Source organism: Panthera pardus, unplaced genomic scaffold (genome assembly GCF_024362965.1).
Source record: "Panthera pardus isolate Hobbes unplaced genomic scaffold, ASM2436296v1 HiC_scaffold_19, whole genome shotgun sequence".
In the NCBI taxonomy this organism is placed as follows: Eukaryota; Metazoa; Chordata; class Mammalia; order Carnivora; family Felidae; genus Panthera; species Panthera pardus.
This window is the reverse complement of record NW_026526754.1, coordinates 20651814-20672330: the sequence shown is the minus strand read 5'-3', so window position 1 is coordinate 20672330 and position 20517 is coordinate 20651814. Positions and strand designations below refer to the sequence as shown.

Sequence of the window (20517 nt, the reverse complement as noted above, 5' to 3'; positions counted from 1 at the left end):
GAACAGATCCTGTTTGCACTACCTTAATATAAGTCTGTCTTCTGATGAAAAAGAGAGAGGCTGTCTAAAAACAAGGACACATAGATGCCCAAAAAGGTTGAGAAAGAAACACTGGGGCCTTGTGGCACCTAGTAAGTCCCCTATTAAGCTGAAGACAGGCACTCAGCTGTTGTAGTAAGTTACAGGGAAAGGCAGAACTCCCTGTCCTGGGCACTGTCCCTACATGTACGTGTTAGCACACCATCTCCGGTCATTCTCTCTTTACCAGATATTAGTATTTCGTACCTACAGTGCTCCAGGCACTGCTTTAAGAACTTTCCATGTTGGATCTCATTCAATTCTCATATTAACCCTAGGAGGTATTATTTTTATTCTCATTTCACAGACAGAAAATGTTAAGTCTCATAAAAGTAAAAAAAGAATTTTTCACAAATCGCAAGGCAGAGCTGGGAATTCCAGAGCTGAGAGTTAAACCCAGAAAATTTGACTCCAGTGTCTTAGGTCTTAAATGTTTCACTTTTTGGCATTTCCCACTAGGTTGCTTATGTGGAAAGAAAAATCAGGATATTTTTAGGCTCTGGCCCAACACATACAACCTATTTCCTTCCCCCAAATACTCTTTTATAAAATGTCTATTTTATTAATAATTGCTGATGATCTGTATTTTCCATTGTTCTTATTTAAAGTTTCATTTCTGAAAGTTCCATCCTTGCTTTTCTTAATGTTTGGAAATGTTTTATGGGTCTTCATAGCGTATTTTCTATAAAAAATATGGATTGTGTGGCAGAATTCAGGAAGAGATGAAAATAGATGAACCTGAATTGTTAATCTTACATCTTATTTCTATAGGATGCTGTGCTATTTCTTGTCTAAAAAATGTCGACAGTTTGAATTTATAACAATGCATTCCGAAAACTTGAGGTTTTATAACAGAAAATAATGTATCATTAGCCACTCTGAAAGGATAACGAGACATTTACTACTTCTTGCTCATTTTGGTAAAGGTTTCTAGAAATAAACATTAACTCGTATGGATTTGGCATATGGATCATTCATGAAGTAAGCAGAGAAGGTACAATATAGTTAGCTTCTTGAATTATTTCTCCATAAATTATTCACGCTTCTAGTTTATCTAACCATTCTTCTTCTCTTACAATATCTGAATTATTCTCATTTCCACATGACAGGAGAGTATTAGCACCACAAGGACCAAGTTAACCAAACAACAAAACACACACACACACACACACACACGCGCGCGCGCGCACGCATGCAAACCCTAAATGGCTGACCAAAGAAGCCACAGTGTGAATAAATCAAAGAAAGAAGTAAGTCTCAGAGCTGTTTCCCTCGGGGGAAACGTTCCAATTTGGGGTTTTACTCTCCCTCAGGAATTTGAATACTTCGTTCTTAATGAGATAATAAATAGTGTGCCGAGGTACTCTAAGGTCTACCTAGAGCTATGTTGGTGGCAGGTGGAGTGAGGCTCACCTCTGATGGGGTGGTCAAATAAATACAAATCTCCCGAGAGATCTCACTTTAAGTGGCAGCCCTAGCATGTTTGCAAAGGGTCCTGAGCATTTTAATAAAATCCAGATTATAAAGCGCCTCATGCGCAATTAGGGTCAATTATGTAATCTGTAAGACTTGCAAGCATATCATGCTTCTGCAATATTATTTGCACAGGACTAATTACAAATATGTATGTATGTATATACGCATATATATATATGAAGAAATCCATAGCAACAAGTTCACCTATTGACATTTAGTATTTGATTTGTTTGGCTAAAATAAACATTATTAAATAGTAGGCCAGTGGCTCCCCTGATATCACAAGTCCTAATCTGGTTCTCATTACTGTACTTAGGGCAACCATTTATACCTCCTGAAAGACAGATGTGGAAGAACCGTATTATTTGAAGCATGCACGGATAAGCAGCTTACTTGGGGAGGCTCACAGGCGTGGTGGAGAGGAGTGATGGGTAAATGTGACAAAGCCAGTTTGGGGTCAATTTGAATGTCACTCAGTAGGCATGAGAAGTCCTTGGTAGCTTTTGAACGGGGCATGATATGTTCCCAGCTGTTCTGGAGGAAGACAGTTCAGCAGTCATAGGCATGTGGTTTGGATCACAAAGGAAGAGAGGAACAAAGGAAGAGACTTAGTACAGATGCCATCCAGTATTTCTTACCATAGGCCAGATAAAAGAATATGATGCCTGGGCTGCCTGGGTGGCTCAGTCTGTTAAGCATCCAACTCTTGATTTGGGCTCAGGTCATGATCTCACACTTCATGAGATCCAGACCCACATTGGGCTCTGCATTGACAGCATGGAGCCTGTTTGGAATTCTCTCCTTCTCTCTCAGCCCCTCCTGTGCTCGTGCATACTTGCTCTCTCTCACTCTCTCTCTCTTAAAAATAAAAATAAGCATTAAAATGAAAGGATATGATGCCTAAACCAAATGTAGCTATTGCAGTGCAGAAGAGTGTACAGGTAAAAACCACCTGGAAGGGAGAAAGAATGCGAAATGCTACTGGCCTCTCAGGTGATGAGACATCAAAGACAAATCTAAGGCTGTGAGCTTGGATGCCTGGGAAGAGAAGGATGGCACTGTGTGAAATAGAGAATCCAGGAAGCTAAGGTTTAGATGTTTGTGCATGAATACACACACACACACACACACACACACACACACACACACACACACACCTTGAGAGGCAAGAAAATATGCCCTGTGGGCAGGTAGGAATGAAAAACCCAAGGTGAGAAATGGAGTCATGAATTTGTAGACACCCTACATGGAGGATATTTAAAGCCACTAAGTTGGATGAAAATTGTTAAGAATGATAGAAAACAGCAGAGGAAAACTGAGATAAAAGGCTAATGGACACCTCCAATGGCAGGAAGAGTGAGAAGAGGAAACAGAGTTGGAAGAATATAAGGGGTTGCCATATACAGAAGGAGGGGCTGAACAAGGATGGTGTAGTGTTTTTGAAGGCAAAGGAGAGAGCATTTCAAAATTATCAAAGGCTGTGGTGGGAATGTAAAGCGGTTCCACTGCTGTGGAAAACAGTTCGGTGGTTCCTCAAGAAAGTTAAACATAGAATTACCATATGGCCCAGCAACCACTCCTAGGTATAAATATAAAAGGATTGAAAACCAGCACTTAAACAAAGCACTTGTACATACATTTTCAGAACAGCACTATTCACAATAGCCAAAAGGTCCAAACAGCCCAAATGGCCATTAGTGGATGAATGGATAAATCGTGGATGATCCAAAGTAATATTACTCAACCATAAAAAAAAAAAAAAATGAAACACTGCCATAGATACAACGTGGATGAACCTTGAAGACATTATGCTAAGTGGAAGAAGCCAGTGATCATGTTGTATGGTGCCATTAATATGAAGTATCCAGAACAGGTAAATTTTCAGAAACAAAATGCAGATTGATGGTTGCCAGGGAACGGGGGCAGGGTGGGTAGGTGTGGGGATCAAGTACTTCATGAGTAAGAGATTTTATCTGTGGGGGTAGAAATAAAATATTTTGGAACTCGATAGAGGTGGTAGTTGCACATCATGAATGTATTAAATGTCACTAATGCGTTCACTTGAAATGGTAACTTCATATTAAATGTATTTCCCTTCAATAAAACAAACATTTTAAAAATGAAAAAATAAGTTGCCAAATGCTTCAGTGAATCCACATGGGCTTAGGACTAAGAAAACATTTAAGGAAATCCACTGCTCAGTTTTCTATGATCTTCCAAAGAGAACACTTGCCCCAAAATGTTGAGGGTAGGAGCCCCATTTTGGAACACTGACTTGTGGGCTTGGGTGGAAGCAGAGGTGTTGAGTGAAGGCTGTGTGTTCAAGAAGATTGGTGCTAGGAAAGGTGCAACAGCTCGGAAGAAATCTGTCCAAGGTGGGGAGATCTGAGCATGTCTGAAGATGGGGAGGATTCAGAGAGGAGCAAACACCTGACGGGATAACAGGGAGAGGGGAGCACGTGATGAAAACAGAAGTACAAAGGAGTGGGTTCAGGAGCACAAGTGAAGGGATGTGTCGTGAAGAGGGAGAATTGGTCTTCCTTTGGGAGGGGAGAGAAAGCCTGGAGGTGGGTAGAGTGGAGGATTGGGAAAGCCCAAGCTGGAGGGTAGAAACTTTATATAAAGCAGAGGAAAATGCAAGGCCAGCTGTAGATATTGTAGGCAATGGGGTAGAGCTTATTGCTTATCATCAACCAAGTCCTTTCCACATCACCCCTATCCTGTCTTACAGAAATCTGCTTGCCTATAAATGAGGCTTCACATATGTACCTATGGTTATTGGCTTACTAATTTCAGCCCATCTCACAGGTACCTGAGTTCATTTTGAACCTCTAGTCTATCATCCAGTTAGGATCCCAGATCTGTGAAAGTTACAAACTAAAAACATGTCTTAATTTTTCATTTCCATCACTGGGGATGAACTCTATCAGCTAGGGACATTGACTGCATGCATAGAAACCATTCTATTGGCTGACATAGATTATTTTTTAGAACTTTTGGATGCAACTATTCAACCAATCTGAATTTACTTTACTAATATTTGGTAACAATATTCGGTTCATATTTCTCTATCTTGACAAAAAAAGCAGATGTTTTGTTAAAATATATTTTTGAGTAGTCTGAGCACCAAGCATGGCTCTGAAATATGCTAGTTGTAGGACTAGAATGGGTAAGTCACAGATCTTTTCCAAGTCTTACTTTCTTCATCTGTAAAATGAAGATAACAGTGCCTATTTCATAGAGTTTCGGTAAAGATTAAAATGGCTCAACAGAAGAAAGGCGCTAAGAGTGGTGCTGGGCACTGAGTTAGAGCCAAGTAATGCTGGCCCTGATCAGCGTTATTAACATCAGTATCCATTCCATTTCTGGCATTTGTTTCCTCATTCAGTAAGAGGGCACTCAGTGTCAGGCATTATGGTAAGTGCTAGATTTGTAGCAACGAGCAAGTCCGTTACAGCTCCTGTCCTTATGGAGCATATAATTTTATTTTACCTAATAAACCAACACCAAAATCGTAAGACTTACATCGAATTTGAAGAAAAACATAGGGGGAATTATTATCATTATCATCATTTTCATTGATTTCTCTTTCATTCAATTTCTGGGTCTTCTTTCTTAACTTTTTTTTTTTTTTTTTTTTTTTTTTTTTTTGCCTCTTTAGAGAAAATACTATCTAAAGGCCTGAGTGAAAGAGGAAATCATAAGAAAACAAGGCAACAAGACTGAGGGTCATGCTTTTAGGGCTTAGGCTTTGCTAACAAGATCCAAATTGAATAAGAAACTTGGAATAAAAAAGCAGTCAAGCCTCAGTTATCTGTGTTAACTGAGGTTTGTGAGGATGGACAGCAAAAGGAAGAAAACAATGCATCCTGATTTGCTGTTTTAAATCTCACAGCACGGGCTTGACACAAAATAGTGGCACATGTCACAGACATCTGGTGCGAGTAATGGGCAGGGGCAGTCTTCAGAAAAAGTCTGGTTTGGGGCGCCTTGGGGGCTCAGTCAGTTGAGCGTGTGACTTCAGCTCAGGTCATGATCTCACAGTTTGTGGGTTTGAGCCCTGAGTCGGGCTCTGTGCTGACAGCTCAGAGCCTGGAGCCTGCTTCTGATTCTGTGACTCCCTCTCTCTCTGCCCCCCGCCCCCACTCGTGCTCTGTCTCTCTCTGTCTCTCAAAAATAAATAAAAATGTTAAAAAAAATTTAAAAAAAAAAGAAAAGAAAAAGTCTGGTTAGGTTATTCGGACCATTCCTTGGTTCTCTTAGAGAACCACCATTGCTCATAGCTTTGTAAATTCAAAGGAGAGGAGTTGTAAAAAGTTGCTGTCAACAGAAGCCCAATTTTCCCGACATATTGAGGGGTTGGTTGACAATGCATGCATGCCTTTTGTCAGAAGGACTTGCTGCAGAAAGATGGGAAATTGAAGGAACTATCTGATTTCCACAAAGAGCTGGGAGGCAGGAGAAACTATGTAGACATCAGGGGACAGAAAAAGTCCCTCTTGGATCTCAGGTCCAATTTTCTCCTACTGGTGGAAGACATGTTAAACAGAAGGGACGATCCGTCCACTGCCCCTTCTGAATCCTAAGGAGGGAAACCAATGGGGCCACTGTGGTCAGGGCGGTAAGCTCAGTCCAACGGAAGGCTATCTCTCATTCATGGAGGATATTTTTGAACTTGCTTAGAGGATGGTCTCCAATTTTTTAAGCCCCACTGGCCTTGGAAAGCCCTGGAATACTTGTATTACTCCATCCCCTCGGGAAGATCTTGCTCCTTTTCAAGTCCTCTCCCACCGTCTGTGTTCACCAGACTGAACATTAGGACTTGCCAAGAGCATTAAGATGCCATCTTTGGGGCGCTTGGGGGGGCTCTGTTGGTTGAGCGTCCGACTTCGGCTCAGGTCATGATCTCACGGTCCGTGAGTTCGAGCCCCGCGTTGGGCTTTGTGCTGACAGCTCAGAGCCTGGAGCCTGTTTCAGATTCTGTGTCTCCCTCTCTCTCTGCCCCTCCCCTGTTCATGCTCTGTCTCTCTGTGTCTCAAAAATAAATAAACGTTAAAAAAAATTAAAAAAAAAAAGATGCCATCTTTGTCAGAATTTGAGTTTTCTCTGCCGGAGCATGAGTCCACTGATAACTCAAATTCTGAGATTGTGTACAGGGGATTAATTAACGTCCTTTTTTTTTTTTTTTTTTACAATTGATCTTTTTTTTTTTTTGGCATGATAGAGGAAGAAGAGCAGGTGTCAACAAAAATGTTACTTTTTGTAAAAAATAAAAAAATATCATACTTTGATGGTGACATAGACATAATATTTGCTTTATGATTGCTGTTACTACCTCTTGCCTTTGTAAGAAAGATAGATTCAACAAATAAAAATATCAGGCCCTGCTGTGGACCTTAGTAGGGTATAGGTACTTTTTGCTATTGTTGTTGTTGTTATCATTACTATTTTAATGTAGTACCCCTAGTGGGTTTCTGGGGCTTTCTATTTCTGCTGACAGGAGCGAGAAAAAAAGACAAACTAATGAGATTAAACTGTGGGCACAGGGAGTTGCCCAGGGAGTTGCCACCCAGGCATTTATCCCAGGTCAAGCCTGGCCACAGAGACCAACAGCCCACAGGTGTCTACTCATCATGGGTGGATGAGAAGAGAAGGTTGGCTGAGGCCATAAGACTCTTCTTTGAAATGTTTTTTCCCAAATGCTCAGGATTCTGCCTTAAAAGTTTGGGTGAAGACCCTGTCGTCTGACTGACCCATGTGCTGTGTGGAGAAGGGCTGAATGAACAGCACATCCTCTCCCTGTTTCTTGGCTACCTAATTTTTTAGTATTGCAACCAAAGGACCAAATGCAAACCATCTGTGTATGGTCTGTTTCAAAGGCTATGATCTCTCATACAATCTATGGTCTGTATCAAAGGCTGTGATCTCTCGTCACTGGAGTTTGTTTGTTTCAATCAGAAATGAAAACCAAACTCTTACAGAGTGGCCCAGGAGGCATTTACATTTAGAAATTTTGTGTCGTTTCCATTAGGTTCTGTTTCCAAAGGTTCTATTTCTGAGGAACGTTTTTAAAAAAGCATCATGATAACACATGGCTTGTCCATCTACCTAAAATTTCCTCAGGATCCTCACTCTGTTTTGTGTTTAAAAAAAAATTCTAAGCACTTTGGATTTTCCTATACCATTTCCTCCCTGTAAGAGCAACCACGCTAACTGATGAAAGCAAGCGTCTCCACCATCCAGGTAAGAGCGGCGTTTAAAAAGAGGCAATCACCCCAACATTTACACACAGAATACACTCGTATTTGATGTATGGTAATAATGAAAGATTAGAAGTTAGAAGAATATCGGGGAGCCTAGAAAAATGTGCCTTCTAGCATATTATCTTACTCTATCCAACATCCTAGGTGAAAATTCATCTCTGATGAAGCTATATTGCTTTTACTTGAAAAGGCCCAAGCAGCTGTTGGAAAACAGGCGGTGGATAAAACACTGGACCCAGGGAATTACTGTAGATTTGAATACTGATGGTGACACTTGACCGGCTCTTTGACCTGAGCCCTACCCTCCTGCTTCTGGGAAGCTCCAGTTCCTGACTCATAAAACACAACTAACTCCATCTGCTTCAAGCCACTGTTGTGAGGACCAAATCTACAGAATGCGTAAAAAAATATAAGTTTAGGGGCGCCTGGGTGGCTCAGTCGGTTAAATGTCCGACTTCGGCTCAGGTCACGATCTCGCGGTCCCTGAGTTCGAGCCCCGCGTTGGGCTCTGGGCTGATGGCTCGGAGCCTGGAGCCTGTTTCCGATTCTGTGTCTCCCTCTCTCTCTGCCCCTCCCCCGTTCATGCTCTGTCTCTCTCTGTCTCAAAAATAAATAAAATGTTAAAAAAAATTTAAAAAAAAAATATAAGTTTAAATAATTAAAAAAACATAAATAGAAGGCATCTCCCCTCAACTCCAGGACAATGAAGATGAACAGCATAAAGTCTGAAATAACAGGAACTTGTGGCCAACGAGACATTTACATTTGGGGAAACTTTGTGCTGTTTCCATAAACTTCTTCCTACAGAGATTCTATGCATGAGGAAAGTTTTTAAAAAAGTGTCATGACAACGCAGGACTTGTCCACCTACCTAAAATTTCTTCAGGAGTTTCGCTCGGCTCTGCATTCCTGTTTTAAAAAAGTTCTAACCGCTTTTTAATTTTTCTATGTCATTTCATAGTCTTTACAGAAGAATAGAAAAAAGCACCGGTTTCATCGTAAATGTCAGTATTACCAAAATAGCAGCGACTGCAGAAAATCCGAAGGCCCAGGCCCAGCTCCCAGTTCTGCCACTCGGTGCAAATGACGTTTGCTAAATTACTCAACCTCTCTGCACCTGGGCTCCTTCCACATCTGCAAGGTAGGAACCAGATTACCACTGGCCCATGCTGGCCATGAAGGTCAGAGAAACAGACGTATGTATGCGTGAGAACGTCTAAGCCAATGCCCTCAGTGTGGTAGGCACTCAGCAAATGCCTCTTTCAAAATCCATAAATGTTTCTGGAAAACTCCAGGGCAGACCTATTCCATTGGAAGCCATTTGCCACCTGTAGGTATTAATCACTTCAAAATCTAGCTAATCTGTGTTAAGAGGTGCTATAAGCAGAAAGCATACACTGAATTACAAAGGTAATATATATTTTAAAAATTTCATTCATTCAGAGAGAGAAAATCTATATTTATGAAATTTAACCCCATATGTATACACTGATTGTGTGTATATGATTGTGTTACTCTAAGGAAACTTGAGATCACATATGTGGCTCGCATTATTTTTCTGTTGGACCACACTGATGAATGACACAAAATCCTGTTTTCACAAGCCAAAAAGAAGCTGCTTTTAATGATGGAGACTTACTGCAGGATCGGTTATTTTTCCCCAAGCATTTCGATTAAAATTAATCTTCAGTATACAGTTCTCTTAGTTCTGATCCACAAAGCAATCTGTTATAGACTTAAATTAATGAATCAAAGGATGTCTTTTTATCTGTATTTGAATAGTATCCAGGAGCGAAGCATCATAAACAGAACAATTTAGGCACGTGTCACGACGTAACAGCCTAATACCTTACTCTAGGCCCAATTCTTGGATCTGAGTCATAATTTTTGAGCTATGTATTTCCCCAAATTTTGGAGGCAGTTAAATGGACACGAATTCTCCTAATAGTAACTGGGGAGCCTTTTGCCATACAGGGATACTTCACAGAGTTTTGAAGTTATCACACGTGTTAAATCAGAGCATATCCACGGCTTTAACTCCCCACTTTACGGCCACTGTAAATGCACAGATTGGTTCTCTGCTGCGATGGTTGTAAAACATATTTCATGTGAGTGAGATCGATGTCACTGACCAGCTTGGCAGACTCCAAGCCACTCCCAGTCAATGTGATAAGATCTTGAAACAAGGCAATTACCATAAGCTGGTGGCTCTCATTCTCAGGGATGCTTTAAACAAATGAAGTCAAGTCCCTTCCGTGCCACATGACAGGAGCCTTGGAGGCTAGATGCTACAAGGGCCCAGAGAAACAGGATTCAAATGGTTCGCTCAGATTTTGTAAAAACTGGAGTTTATCTCAGTAACACATGTGCAAAAATATTTTTGTCTAGAATGTGTGAGATCAGGAAAGATGGGGAAGAAATATACAGAAGTAATAGCAACTCACTGCGTACTTCACCTAAGAGTAAACAATTTGTGATTGAGACCCTCCGTTAGCCCAGGGCTAGGCATGATATTTTTTTAAAAAGAACTGGGGGCATCTGGGTGGCTCAGTCACTTGTCTGACTTCAGCTCAGGTCATGATTTCACTGTTCGTGAGGGCAAGCCCCACAATGGGCTCTCTGATATCAGTGCAGAGCCTGGTTTGGATCCTCTGTCTGCCTCTTTCTGCCCCTCCCCTGCTCATGCTCTTTCCCTCTCCCTCTCAAAAAATAAACATTAAAAAAATTTAAAAACTATGTGATTAGAGATCCATTTTGGGGATGTCTGGGTGGCTCAGTCAGTTAAGTGCCTGACTTCAGCTTGGGTCACGATTTCACAGTTTGTGAGTTCAAGCCCTGCATTGGGCTCTGTGCTGACAGCTCAGAACCTAGAGCCTGCTTCAGATTCTGCGTCTCTCTCTCTCTGCCCCTTCCCCGCTCACACTCTGTCTCTCTCTCCCTCTCTCTCTCTCTCAAAAAATGAATAAAACATCTTTAAAAATTAAAAATATATATATATGTGATTAGACCTCAATTTGCAGGGCGCCTGGGTGGCTCAGCCTATTATGTGGCCAACTTCAGCTCAGGTCATGATCTCACAGTTCGTGAGTTTGAGCCTTGCATCCAGCTCTCTGCTGTCAGTGCCGAACCTGCTTCAGATCCTCTGTCCCTCTCTCTCTGCCCCTCCCCTACTCGCTCTCACTCTCTCTCTCAAAAAATAAACATAAAAAGAGGCACCTGGGTGGCTCAGTTGGTTAAGCTTGCAACTTTGGCTCAGTCTTGATCTCTTGGTTCACGAGTTTGAGCCCCGCATCAGGTTCTGTGCTGACAGCTCAGAGCCTGGAGCCTGCTTCGGCTTGTGCGTCTGTCTCTCTGCCCCTCCCCCACTTGTTCTCTCTCTCTCTCTCTCTCTCTCTCTCTCTCTCTCTCCCTCCCTCCCTCCCTCTCAAAAATAAAATAAAAACATTAAAAAATAACGAAATAAACATGATAAAAAACCTCCATTTGGGGTCACTTCAGGTCCCCCTTAAGATCATCCACAGCTCAGCTAAAGGTCACAGAGCACAAGCACAGGCAGTGACAGTAGGTATCCAGCCCTGGCTTGGGAGACCCCAGACCACAGTTTCCTGGAGGCACTTGACACACGGAAGCCTACGATCTGTAGGCAATGGATTTGCGTTGTAAACCCCGCCAGGGTCAAGACAGAATTAGCAGCAATATTCTGAGCAGTTGATTTTTTATTTTTATTTAAAACTTTAAAAACAAAAACAACGGTTTCTCTCAAGCTATCCCTTCCACTGATTGCTCCTTTCATTTCACTTTTTTGGAACTATTTCCATCCTGACTCTTGAAACCGGGTTAGGAGCCGAACTTACGTCTTTTAACATAAGTGTTTACAATGGTGATGATCCATCAAGATAAACAAGCCTTAAATTTAGCTTTTTCCGTTTCTGTCATCACTTCCTCTATTCATTTTATTTTGGGGAGGGATTTTTTTAAGTGACAAAAAAAGGGGGGAAATAATATTTTTTTTTGCATTTAATTAAGCAACTTGATTCAAAGACTGGCTTCCCTTTACCGAACACCGTGTACTGACGTCTAGTTAAGAAGGGTAAATTGTTCATCGTTACCTTTTTTTTTCTTTAATTAGTTTCTAAACGTGATTTCTACACCCAGCATGGGACTTGAACCTGCAATCCCGAGATCAAGAGTGATACGCTCTACCAACCGAGCCAGCTCGGCTCCCCTGTTCATAATTAGCGTTTACGTGCTGCCAAGACTGTTGGTGCTTATTAAGTGGACCCACAGAAATCAAGAACCCTCTGCCGGAAGACTGGTCAGGACTTATCTGAGGACTGAGAACGGTGACTGTTTAGGTTCGCAGGTCATCCTGAGTCCCTCCAGGTTGTAGACCAAATACAATGGTCATAATGGGAAGGGAGGGAGGCCTGTGTTGTTGTGATTTGCCAGGCTCACTCCCCAAGCATTTACCACAGTCTGACTCTGATGACACAGAGTGATGAGGAATCGTTGACATTTGCATGGCACTTACTTTGTGCTGGGCGCTGTTCTAAATGCTTTGCATGTATTTGCCCACTTAATCCTCACGACATCTCTGTGAGGTTGATCCTGTTAGGAACCCATCTCACGGCTGAGCGAACCAGAGCCGAGGGAGGGAGTGCGGCACTGGGAACCACATCAAGACATCGCGGAAGCCAGGCCCCTGAGTTCAGGAGTTCAGAACAGAGATGGGAACCAGCAGAAATAAACCAGGCAGTTAAAATTTAGTGCTAAGACGGGGGGGGGCGAGCCAGGCAGGGTTCTATGAGGAGCATGGAGGAAAAAAACACTTAATGAGCCAGAGGGGGGCGGTCAGAGCGGTGGCTCTAAAGAAGGGAAATCTTGGCCGGTCCACAAGATTTGAAGGAGCTAGCCATGTGAATTGGTCCTGGCCATGGGGCAATTGGGGCCATAGCAAAGCGGGGAATAATCCAGAGGGAGGAGCAGCCAACATGAATGGAAGGGAGAACTTGGCCAGTTCAAGAAACCACAGTGGTTTGGTATTAGAGCGAAGAGCCCAGAGTTCCATGTGGGGAGTGGTGTGAAAGGGGTCATGTGTTCTCCTCATGCATTTATTCAAAAGATATATACTGAATACTAACTATCTGTCCAGCACTGTGTTGGGTGCTGGGGACAGAGCCATGGACACATCAGAAGAGAAGGAAGGAAGAAAGGAATAAAGGAAGAAAGGAATGGAGGGAAGAAGGAAATAGGAAGGAAAGAGACTATATTCCTGCCTCCAGAGAGCTTACAGTCTTAACAGGGAGCCAGACTTTAAACACCTGAACAAAGAAATAAATGCATATTTTACAAGCTAAGAAGAAGACCATGAAGGAGCAAAACCACTGTTAGCAATGGAGACCCTCCTTTGGAACAGGAGGCAGGGAGAGATCTGAAAGGTCAAACATTCCAGCAGGTCAAGCCACTTAAAGATGACAGGAACCAGACCTGAGGGAAGGCTGCGGAGACCAACGAGGCTAGACCGTGAAGGGCCTTTGCAGATATCTATGAAGACTACAGAATATCGTCCCAGTGGCCAAGTGGCTGATGAGCAAGCAAGGTCCCATTAAGTGAGGAGTAAAGCGATCAGATTTGCACTTAAGTCACGGCCCCAGTGTGAGAGCAGAGCAGCGGATCCAAGTCCGCAGCCCGTGGGTCCCCACAACTCTCCCTCCTGCTGCATCGTGCACTTTTGTTCGTGAGCACCCAGCCGTCCAGGTCACAGGCACCTAAATTCTACAGCTGCTTAGAGTGTGAACGCCCGCATTTCAAGAAGCGACTAGACACAGTCTCGTTAGCTCTCAAGCTGGAATTCAGAATTAATTTCTACAAGCTCCCTGCTATTCCTCCTTCCCAGCCTGACTTCGTCCAGTTCTGTAATTGACGTCAGTGTTCCTTGCTACCATCCACAGTCATCGAAACTACGATTTCTTAAGTCACAAAAAATAAATTAAAATATGGCTTTTTTTTTTTTAATGCCAGATGTGAAAATGAGGTTGATGAGTCCCATTGCCACGGCAGGTGAAGACATCTTTACCCAAGATGCATAAGGGATGAACCAGGGCTTTCCCATAGAAACCTTTGGAGCCCTTCTAGCCAAGGTAAAAATAAGAAAATCAAGCCAAGCACTCTGCTGTCTTCCCATTCTCCACTGTCAGGCAGTGAGGGACAGCAGATTCGGTGCGGGGCAAGCCACGATCTGCCAAACACGGTTTCGTGAGTGGAGGTTACTGTTACCTTCCCCAGGCTAGAAACCGCTCTCGCAGGCATGGTTAGCCTCGGCCCTTCCTTTGGAATCCCGCCACCCCTGTCAACACACAAGGGACTAATATGTTCTTCTTCCCTCTCAGGTCTAAGCTGATCTTACAGGTACGAGCCCAGACAGGTAGGAGCTTCTGGGAAGCCTGCTGAAATTGCAGAGACAGCTTGGGAGTTGATAATTAAAGCTATTAACACCTGGACTTCATACGGTTAGGCTATAGGCTTTCTGGGTGAAACAGTATCACAGGTAGTGTGTAAAAATATGAGAGGCGCGTGGGGTTGTTAAAGATCTGAGCTCCAGGACTGCAGCTGAGCTGGGCTTCACTGGGCTTACATTCATTTTAGAGAGTCCTGCCTTCCAAAACAGAATGCTGTGAAATCAGCCACTTTGATATGGCATCTGTTTTGGACACCCTGGGTCCCCCAGTGCCCTCTCTGAGCACACCTTCTTTTTCTTTCTTTGGCTTCACTTTCTCCTCCTGCCCGTAAACTCAGCCTTCTATCTCCTGGCCTCAGGGAGGTCATTTAACCCCCAATACCTATCCTTTCTCTGGAGGTTCCAATATGATGACATCATTGGGATAGGTCCCTTGGTGCTCTGTGCTGTGCCCAACAGAATGATTCTGTAATGCAGGCTCTACTCTTACCCCTGTCTCAAAATAAGGATATTGAGGGTTAGAGAGTTGGATGGCATGCCCAGGGTCACACAATCACAGGTGGTGGTGCAGAAATTTGAACCTACTTAAGTTCAACACCAAAGCCAAAGCCCTACCACTATACTGTTCTTGCCCAAAATGTTTACCCTGAGACCTAGTCCCATATTCCCTATTGTCTCCTGGACATCTCGATCACCATGTGCCTAGGAGCACTCAACACACCCAAGCCTCACTGAACCAAGTCCTTTCCCAACCGCCCCTTTTCTGACTGGTCGAATTCATTTCCATCCTCTGGGCCTCCAAAGCTTGGAGTTACCCAAACACTAAATCCTGGCTCTTTCCTCCATCAAAACACACCTTCCATCTGTTGGTTTCTTCCATGGCTACTGTATTGCCATGACTCATGCCGTCCTCTGTTGAAGAATGGGCAGGAAAGAGAATGGATGTTTGGATGGAGAGGCCAGATCACAATCTCATTTCTGGCAGCTTCAAGCTAGGAGATCTTGGCCAACTTCTCACATCCGTAGGAAGGGGTAAAGTCAGCAGCCCCACAGGGAAGGTATGACAGTTAAAAACAGTGGAGACTGAAGCACACACTGAGATGCACGTACCTAAGATGCAAACGCTCTTTGTGTCTCAGTTTCCCCCATCTGTAAAATGAGGACACTAGCACACGCCCCCTTAGGTGGCGGGGAGATTTAACGAATCACCATTTGTGGTTCATGAGAGCGGCACCTGGCACACAGTAGGGCCACGTACAAGCAAGCTGTCTTCCAGCTTCCTCTGCCCTCTCTGTTTTCTAAAGGCACAAGGCAGCAGTCAGCACTGCCACCGGCTCGGTTCTTTTTCAACATACTCATTCATTTTCCCTTCCCACCCACGAGCTGAGCTGACTTGGGTCCCATTGCTTCCCTTCTCTAGAAGCTGGATGCTTGGCAGCATGTCGTAGGGCTTCAAAGATACTAAATAAACATCTCTAAGGATGGCGCTCTCCTTGGAGGAATTCTCTAGCTAGCTATTTTGTTTTCCTATCCTTTTTCTTTTTTAATTGTTTTGGGCTTTTTATTACAGACGCATCTGGGGTGTTTCACAGGCCCATTTTCGTACTTTGTAAAATTATTGGAGGCAGGAGATGAATGCCCGTTCTGCTGGAGTCTGGCAAACCGAACAGCACGGCAGCCTCCACCGTGCTTTATAAGAAGCAGGCAATCACAGTCAGGTTTTGTTGACAATGTGCACAGGCAGTGGCAAATGAGAAATGGCTCTGAAGGGGCTTGGCCTCCAGGAGGAGGGTCTCTCTGGGACTCAAGAGACCAGTTCTTCAAGGCCGAGTCTCTTCATATTGACCCCCAGGCCTCCCCAGCCTGTCAAGCTGGAATCTGTCCCAAGAAGTGCCTAGAATTCTTGCTGCTCCCCTTTAAACTAGTATGGCATTGTCTTTTCTGGATGCAGAGATGAGCCACTAACCATGATGAACAATGTCCGTCTGAACACATCCCATCCCACATGCAAACCCCCTTACGTGAATCCCTGTGCCATTTACTTGTTCCTAAGAAGCACTTTGTGCTGTATATCCCGCAATTTTGTTACTTTAGATATGTGCCAAGTCATTTATATCATGAGTTAGTGAGATGCTGTGAAAATGACCATGGCTAAGGGAGAGACAAGCTTGCTTTCGTAGTGCCAGTGGGTTCCCACACTGGATGTATTCATCAATATCCTATTTTCTTTGAAAATATCAGTGGCACACTGTGGATTAATTTCTAGCTTGCTATCTACCCTTAACACACAGACTCACAGATATGAAGGGGAATTATGGAGTTTGTCTGGTCCAGGGATGGCAAATATATTCCATCCCTAGAAACATCTCTAAATGATCAACGGATAGTAGCTTCCAGAAGCACTGCATTGGGGAAGATACTGAGGTCAAGCCAGGGATAATTAGCAACGTCTGCCAGGAGGATGGTGACAGAATGGGCCAATGCACATGCCACTTATTTGCCATCCCAGACTGTTTTACCCCTCCAGTCTGCAGATAAAGAAGTTTTATGATTCTTTCAAGATCACACAGACAGCACTGGCAGGAAAGCAACACTCACATTGCCAGTTACATGGTCTCCGCTCCCCGGTCACAGAATTGGTGTTCACTCCACCCACTGCCCTCCACCACGGAAGAGAATTAGCAGATTCAGCAAAGTTATGGGGAATGTGACAGATGGGGAAAGGCAGAGAAAATCAAGACTTGGAAACACTGGGTTAACACCAGCCTGTCAAGCAGGAGAAAACTCTGGCCACACCACGCTGGGGACACAGCATGTGCCTTGTCTTGCTGTGTGCCTTGTCTTTCTACCAAGAAACCACAGAGTCTTTAAGCTCTTGAGGAAAGTGGAGTAGGTGAGTCCATTTGTAGTGAAAAGTCGCAGGAAGCCTAAAGGGCAGTTTGTAGCACTCTTTTTAAATTTTTTTTAATGTTTATTTGCTTATTTTGGGAGAGTGGAGGGGAGGAGCAAAGAGAGAGGGGGAGCGAGAATCCCAAGCAGGCTCCTCGCTGTCAGCACAGAGCCCTATGTGGGGCTGGATCCCACAAATTGTGAGACCATGACATGAGCCGCAATCAAGAGTCAGATGCTCAACCGACTGAACCACCCAGGTGCCCCCAGTTTGTAGCACTCTTAAAGTGTGGAAGCATGCATGCAGGTGTAGGGATCTGCATCCATGTGTGTCTGGAGTGGGCACCAGGGCATGGCAAAGGAGCAGTGCCAAAAGGAATGGTTGCCTTGCTATACAACCCTAGTGGGTCACTGTGATCTTGCCTGCACAACCACCATTCCCCACCCTCAGATAACATGATGCTAATTTACTTTGAGTAACTACCCGTCTTTCGCTCTGGGCCCACAGGTCTTAGGTGGGGCTGACTCCACCTGGCTTCAAGATAAGATGTGTGACTCTGGGGCCCCTGGGGGGCTCAGTCGGTTAAGCGTGCAACTTCAGCTCAGGTCATGATCTCACAGTCTGTGAGTTCGAGCCCCGCGTGGGTCTCTGTGCTGTCAGTTCAGAGCCTGGAGCCTTCTTCAGATTCTGTGTCTCCCTCTCTCTCTCTGCCCCTCCCCCACTCATGCTCTGTCTCTCAAAATATGAATAAACATTAAAAAAAAAAGGATAAGATGTGTGACTCAGACTTAGCTAACTAGAGCATCACTACCCAATGGACACAGTGATTGGTTCAAGGGTGGACATGCATTCCAATGAGAACCAGCGAGATTTGATTTCAAGAATTTGTTGGCATTATCAGGAAGAGGTGCTCTCTCAGGTGACTTTAGGCTGGGAAAATGAGTAGAGCTCAGTAGAGCTGGTGAGACCTCTACACTGGAAGACAGAGGGATGCGACTATCTACAGCAAAGCCAGCAGAAGGAAAATAGAACCACAAAAGGGGGAAGGATCAAGCTGATGTCCTATTCGGACATGGGTACATAACCTTGCCTGAAGGCAGAGTCATCCCCCAAATATCTGTCACATTAACCAGTAAATTCTCACATACCCTCTCCCATAGTTTTTTGAGTTGGGTTTCTGTCATTTGCAATGACAGAAACGTCTTGGCCAGTAATAAACCAAAGAACTATCTTCCACAATAAGACATAAAGACCCCAGTGCTCCTCTGTGGACCCCGTTTGTCCCAAACAGCTATGTTACCTGCAAGGAGCCCTGGATGTCTTTCCCTCCGACAATCACGAGTTCTGCCATGTCTTCTGCATGGGGAGTCCGGGCGTGGACGAACAGAGTCTTGCCCACTGCACTTATGTTTTTCAGAGCAACCAAGCTGCCGTCATGGTTCACCTTGAAGTATGGGCTTGAGACCTCATAGTGTAGCTTGTTATTTCCCTTGCAGTCATTGAAGGTCACTGGGGAAACAAAACAAAACAAAACAAAAAACAGATGAACAAAAACAGAAAGAATATGAGTAGGTCGGGCAGCTTAGTCCAGAGATATCTCTGACCATTAAATGTGGATTACTGCTCCCCACCCAGATCTACAAATGCTCCCCCTTATCCCACGGCACTCCCTTGTAGCCCTCTGGCTCTGATTGTGCCGGAGGACTTTATTCTTTCTAGATCCATCCTTGATGACCTTTCATGTTCCAGGCAGGTGCTAAGGACTGAGGACGCAGAGATGCACAGGATCTTTTAAGATACTAGTGGCTCTGGGTTCTAGAGAGTGGTTTGGAGAAAAGAAGGCAGGCCAAGAAAACCGGTTAGTCTAGTGTTGTACCAATGATGCCTGGCCCAGATTAATTCAGTGGCAGGATATATGTGAACAAAATTCCTATAGTTGAGTGGCTAAGTCATGTATGGGAAGGATCAGGAAAAGTAGCTGTTCTTACAGGCAAGCACACAATTGTACTCCTTGTTTTCTTTCCTCACCCCACTTTTGTTTTCTTAGCTCTCTGCTGAGCAGCCTAGTTTGTTTAGCAAACCTTTCACTGAAGCATAACACAAATACAGAAAAGCACTTAAATTAGAATGTACAACTTGATGTATTTCCATAACACGGGTGTGCCCATGTCCTGGGTGCCAAGGCCCAGATACAAAATACTAGCCCTTCCCCTCCCTCCTGAGTACAATCCCCACCCTCCTCCTTGGAGGCTGCCCTATGCTGACTTCTGATACTATAGATCTGTTCTACCTGCATTTGTACTTATACAAATGGGAGCATCCAGTGTGTGTTCTTTTGTATTTGGATTCCTCCACTCAGTATCATGGCTGTGGATTGCATCCATGTGGCTGTGAGTCACAACAGTTAATCTGAACCACAGTGTAGTGTTCCAGTATGTGGCTATAATGAATTTATCTATTTTACTCTTTTAAATGTTTATTTACTTATTTTGAGGCAGGGAGAAAGGGGGGCAGAGGAAGAGAGAGCATCCCAAGCAGGCCCCGCACGTCAGTGCAGAGCCCAATGTGGGGCTCAATGCCACAAACTATGAGATCATGACCTGAGCTGAAATGAAGAGTCAGATGCTTAACCAATTGAGCCACCCAGGCGCCTCTATTCTGCTTGATGGGTATCAGGCTACTTCCAGTTTGGGGCTCTCAACATATTGCTGCTAGGAACTTTCTTGCGTGCCTTAGGTGACAACACCTACCTTGGTTTGAGCACACTGTTGAAGCCATATAAATATTTGACGAACTAAGCTGATCATTCTGTTCTGGGATATAATTCTTATGGCGATAATAGCCACATTAGCTGATAATGATAATGGCTAATGTGAACTGAACACTTTCTACACGCAAGGCTAAGTGTTAAGCATTTTATATACATTATCTTATTTAATCTGCACAATGAATGAGGTGCTTTTTTGACCCCAGTTTATAGATGAGGTAACTGAGGCTCAGAGAGGGCAAAGGAGGTGCCCCCCACATACAGTTTGTGAATGACAAAACCAAGATTGGAGCCCTGGTCCATTTTTCTTGCACAACTATATGTTTCAATAAAGACAAAACCTCATATAGAATACAGCCCTCCTGGGGCACCTGGGTGGCTCAGTTGGTTCAGCAACTGACTCTTGATTTTGGTTCAGGTCATGATCTCACAGTTCCTGGGTTCAAGGCCCACATCAGGCTCTGTACTGGCAAATAAATAAATAAACTTCATTTATTTTTTTTAAGTTATTTATTTTTGAGAGAGAGAGGAGAGAGAGCAAGCAGTGGGAGGGACAGAGGATCTGAAGCAGGCTCTGCACACACAG

At 43.9% G+C, this 20517-nt stretch overlaps 1 protein-coding gene across 1 annotated transcript in view; it reads right to left on the bottom strand.

Moving 5' to 3' along the window:
- The window catches only part of CDH13 (cadherin 13), a 1030614-nt gene that overhangs the window by 636790 nt on the left and 373307 nt on the right, over nt 1–20517 (bottom strand). Inside the window, exon 3 of the mRNA XM_019413211.2 lies at nt 18465–18673. Coding sequence (XP_019268756.2) covers nt 18465–18673 — 209 coding nt within the window. The remainder of the gene's footprint in view (nt 1–18464; nt 18674–20517) is intronic.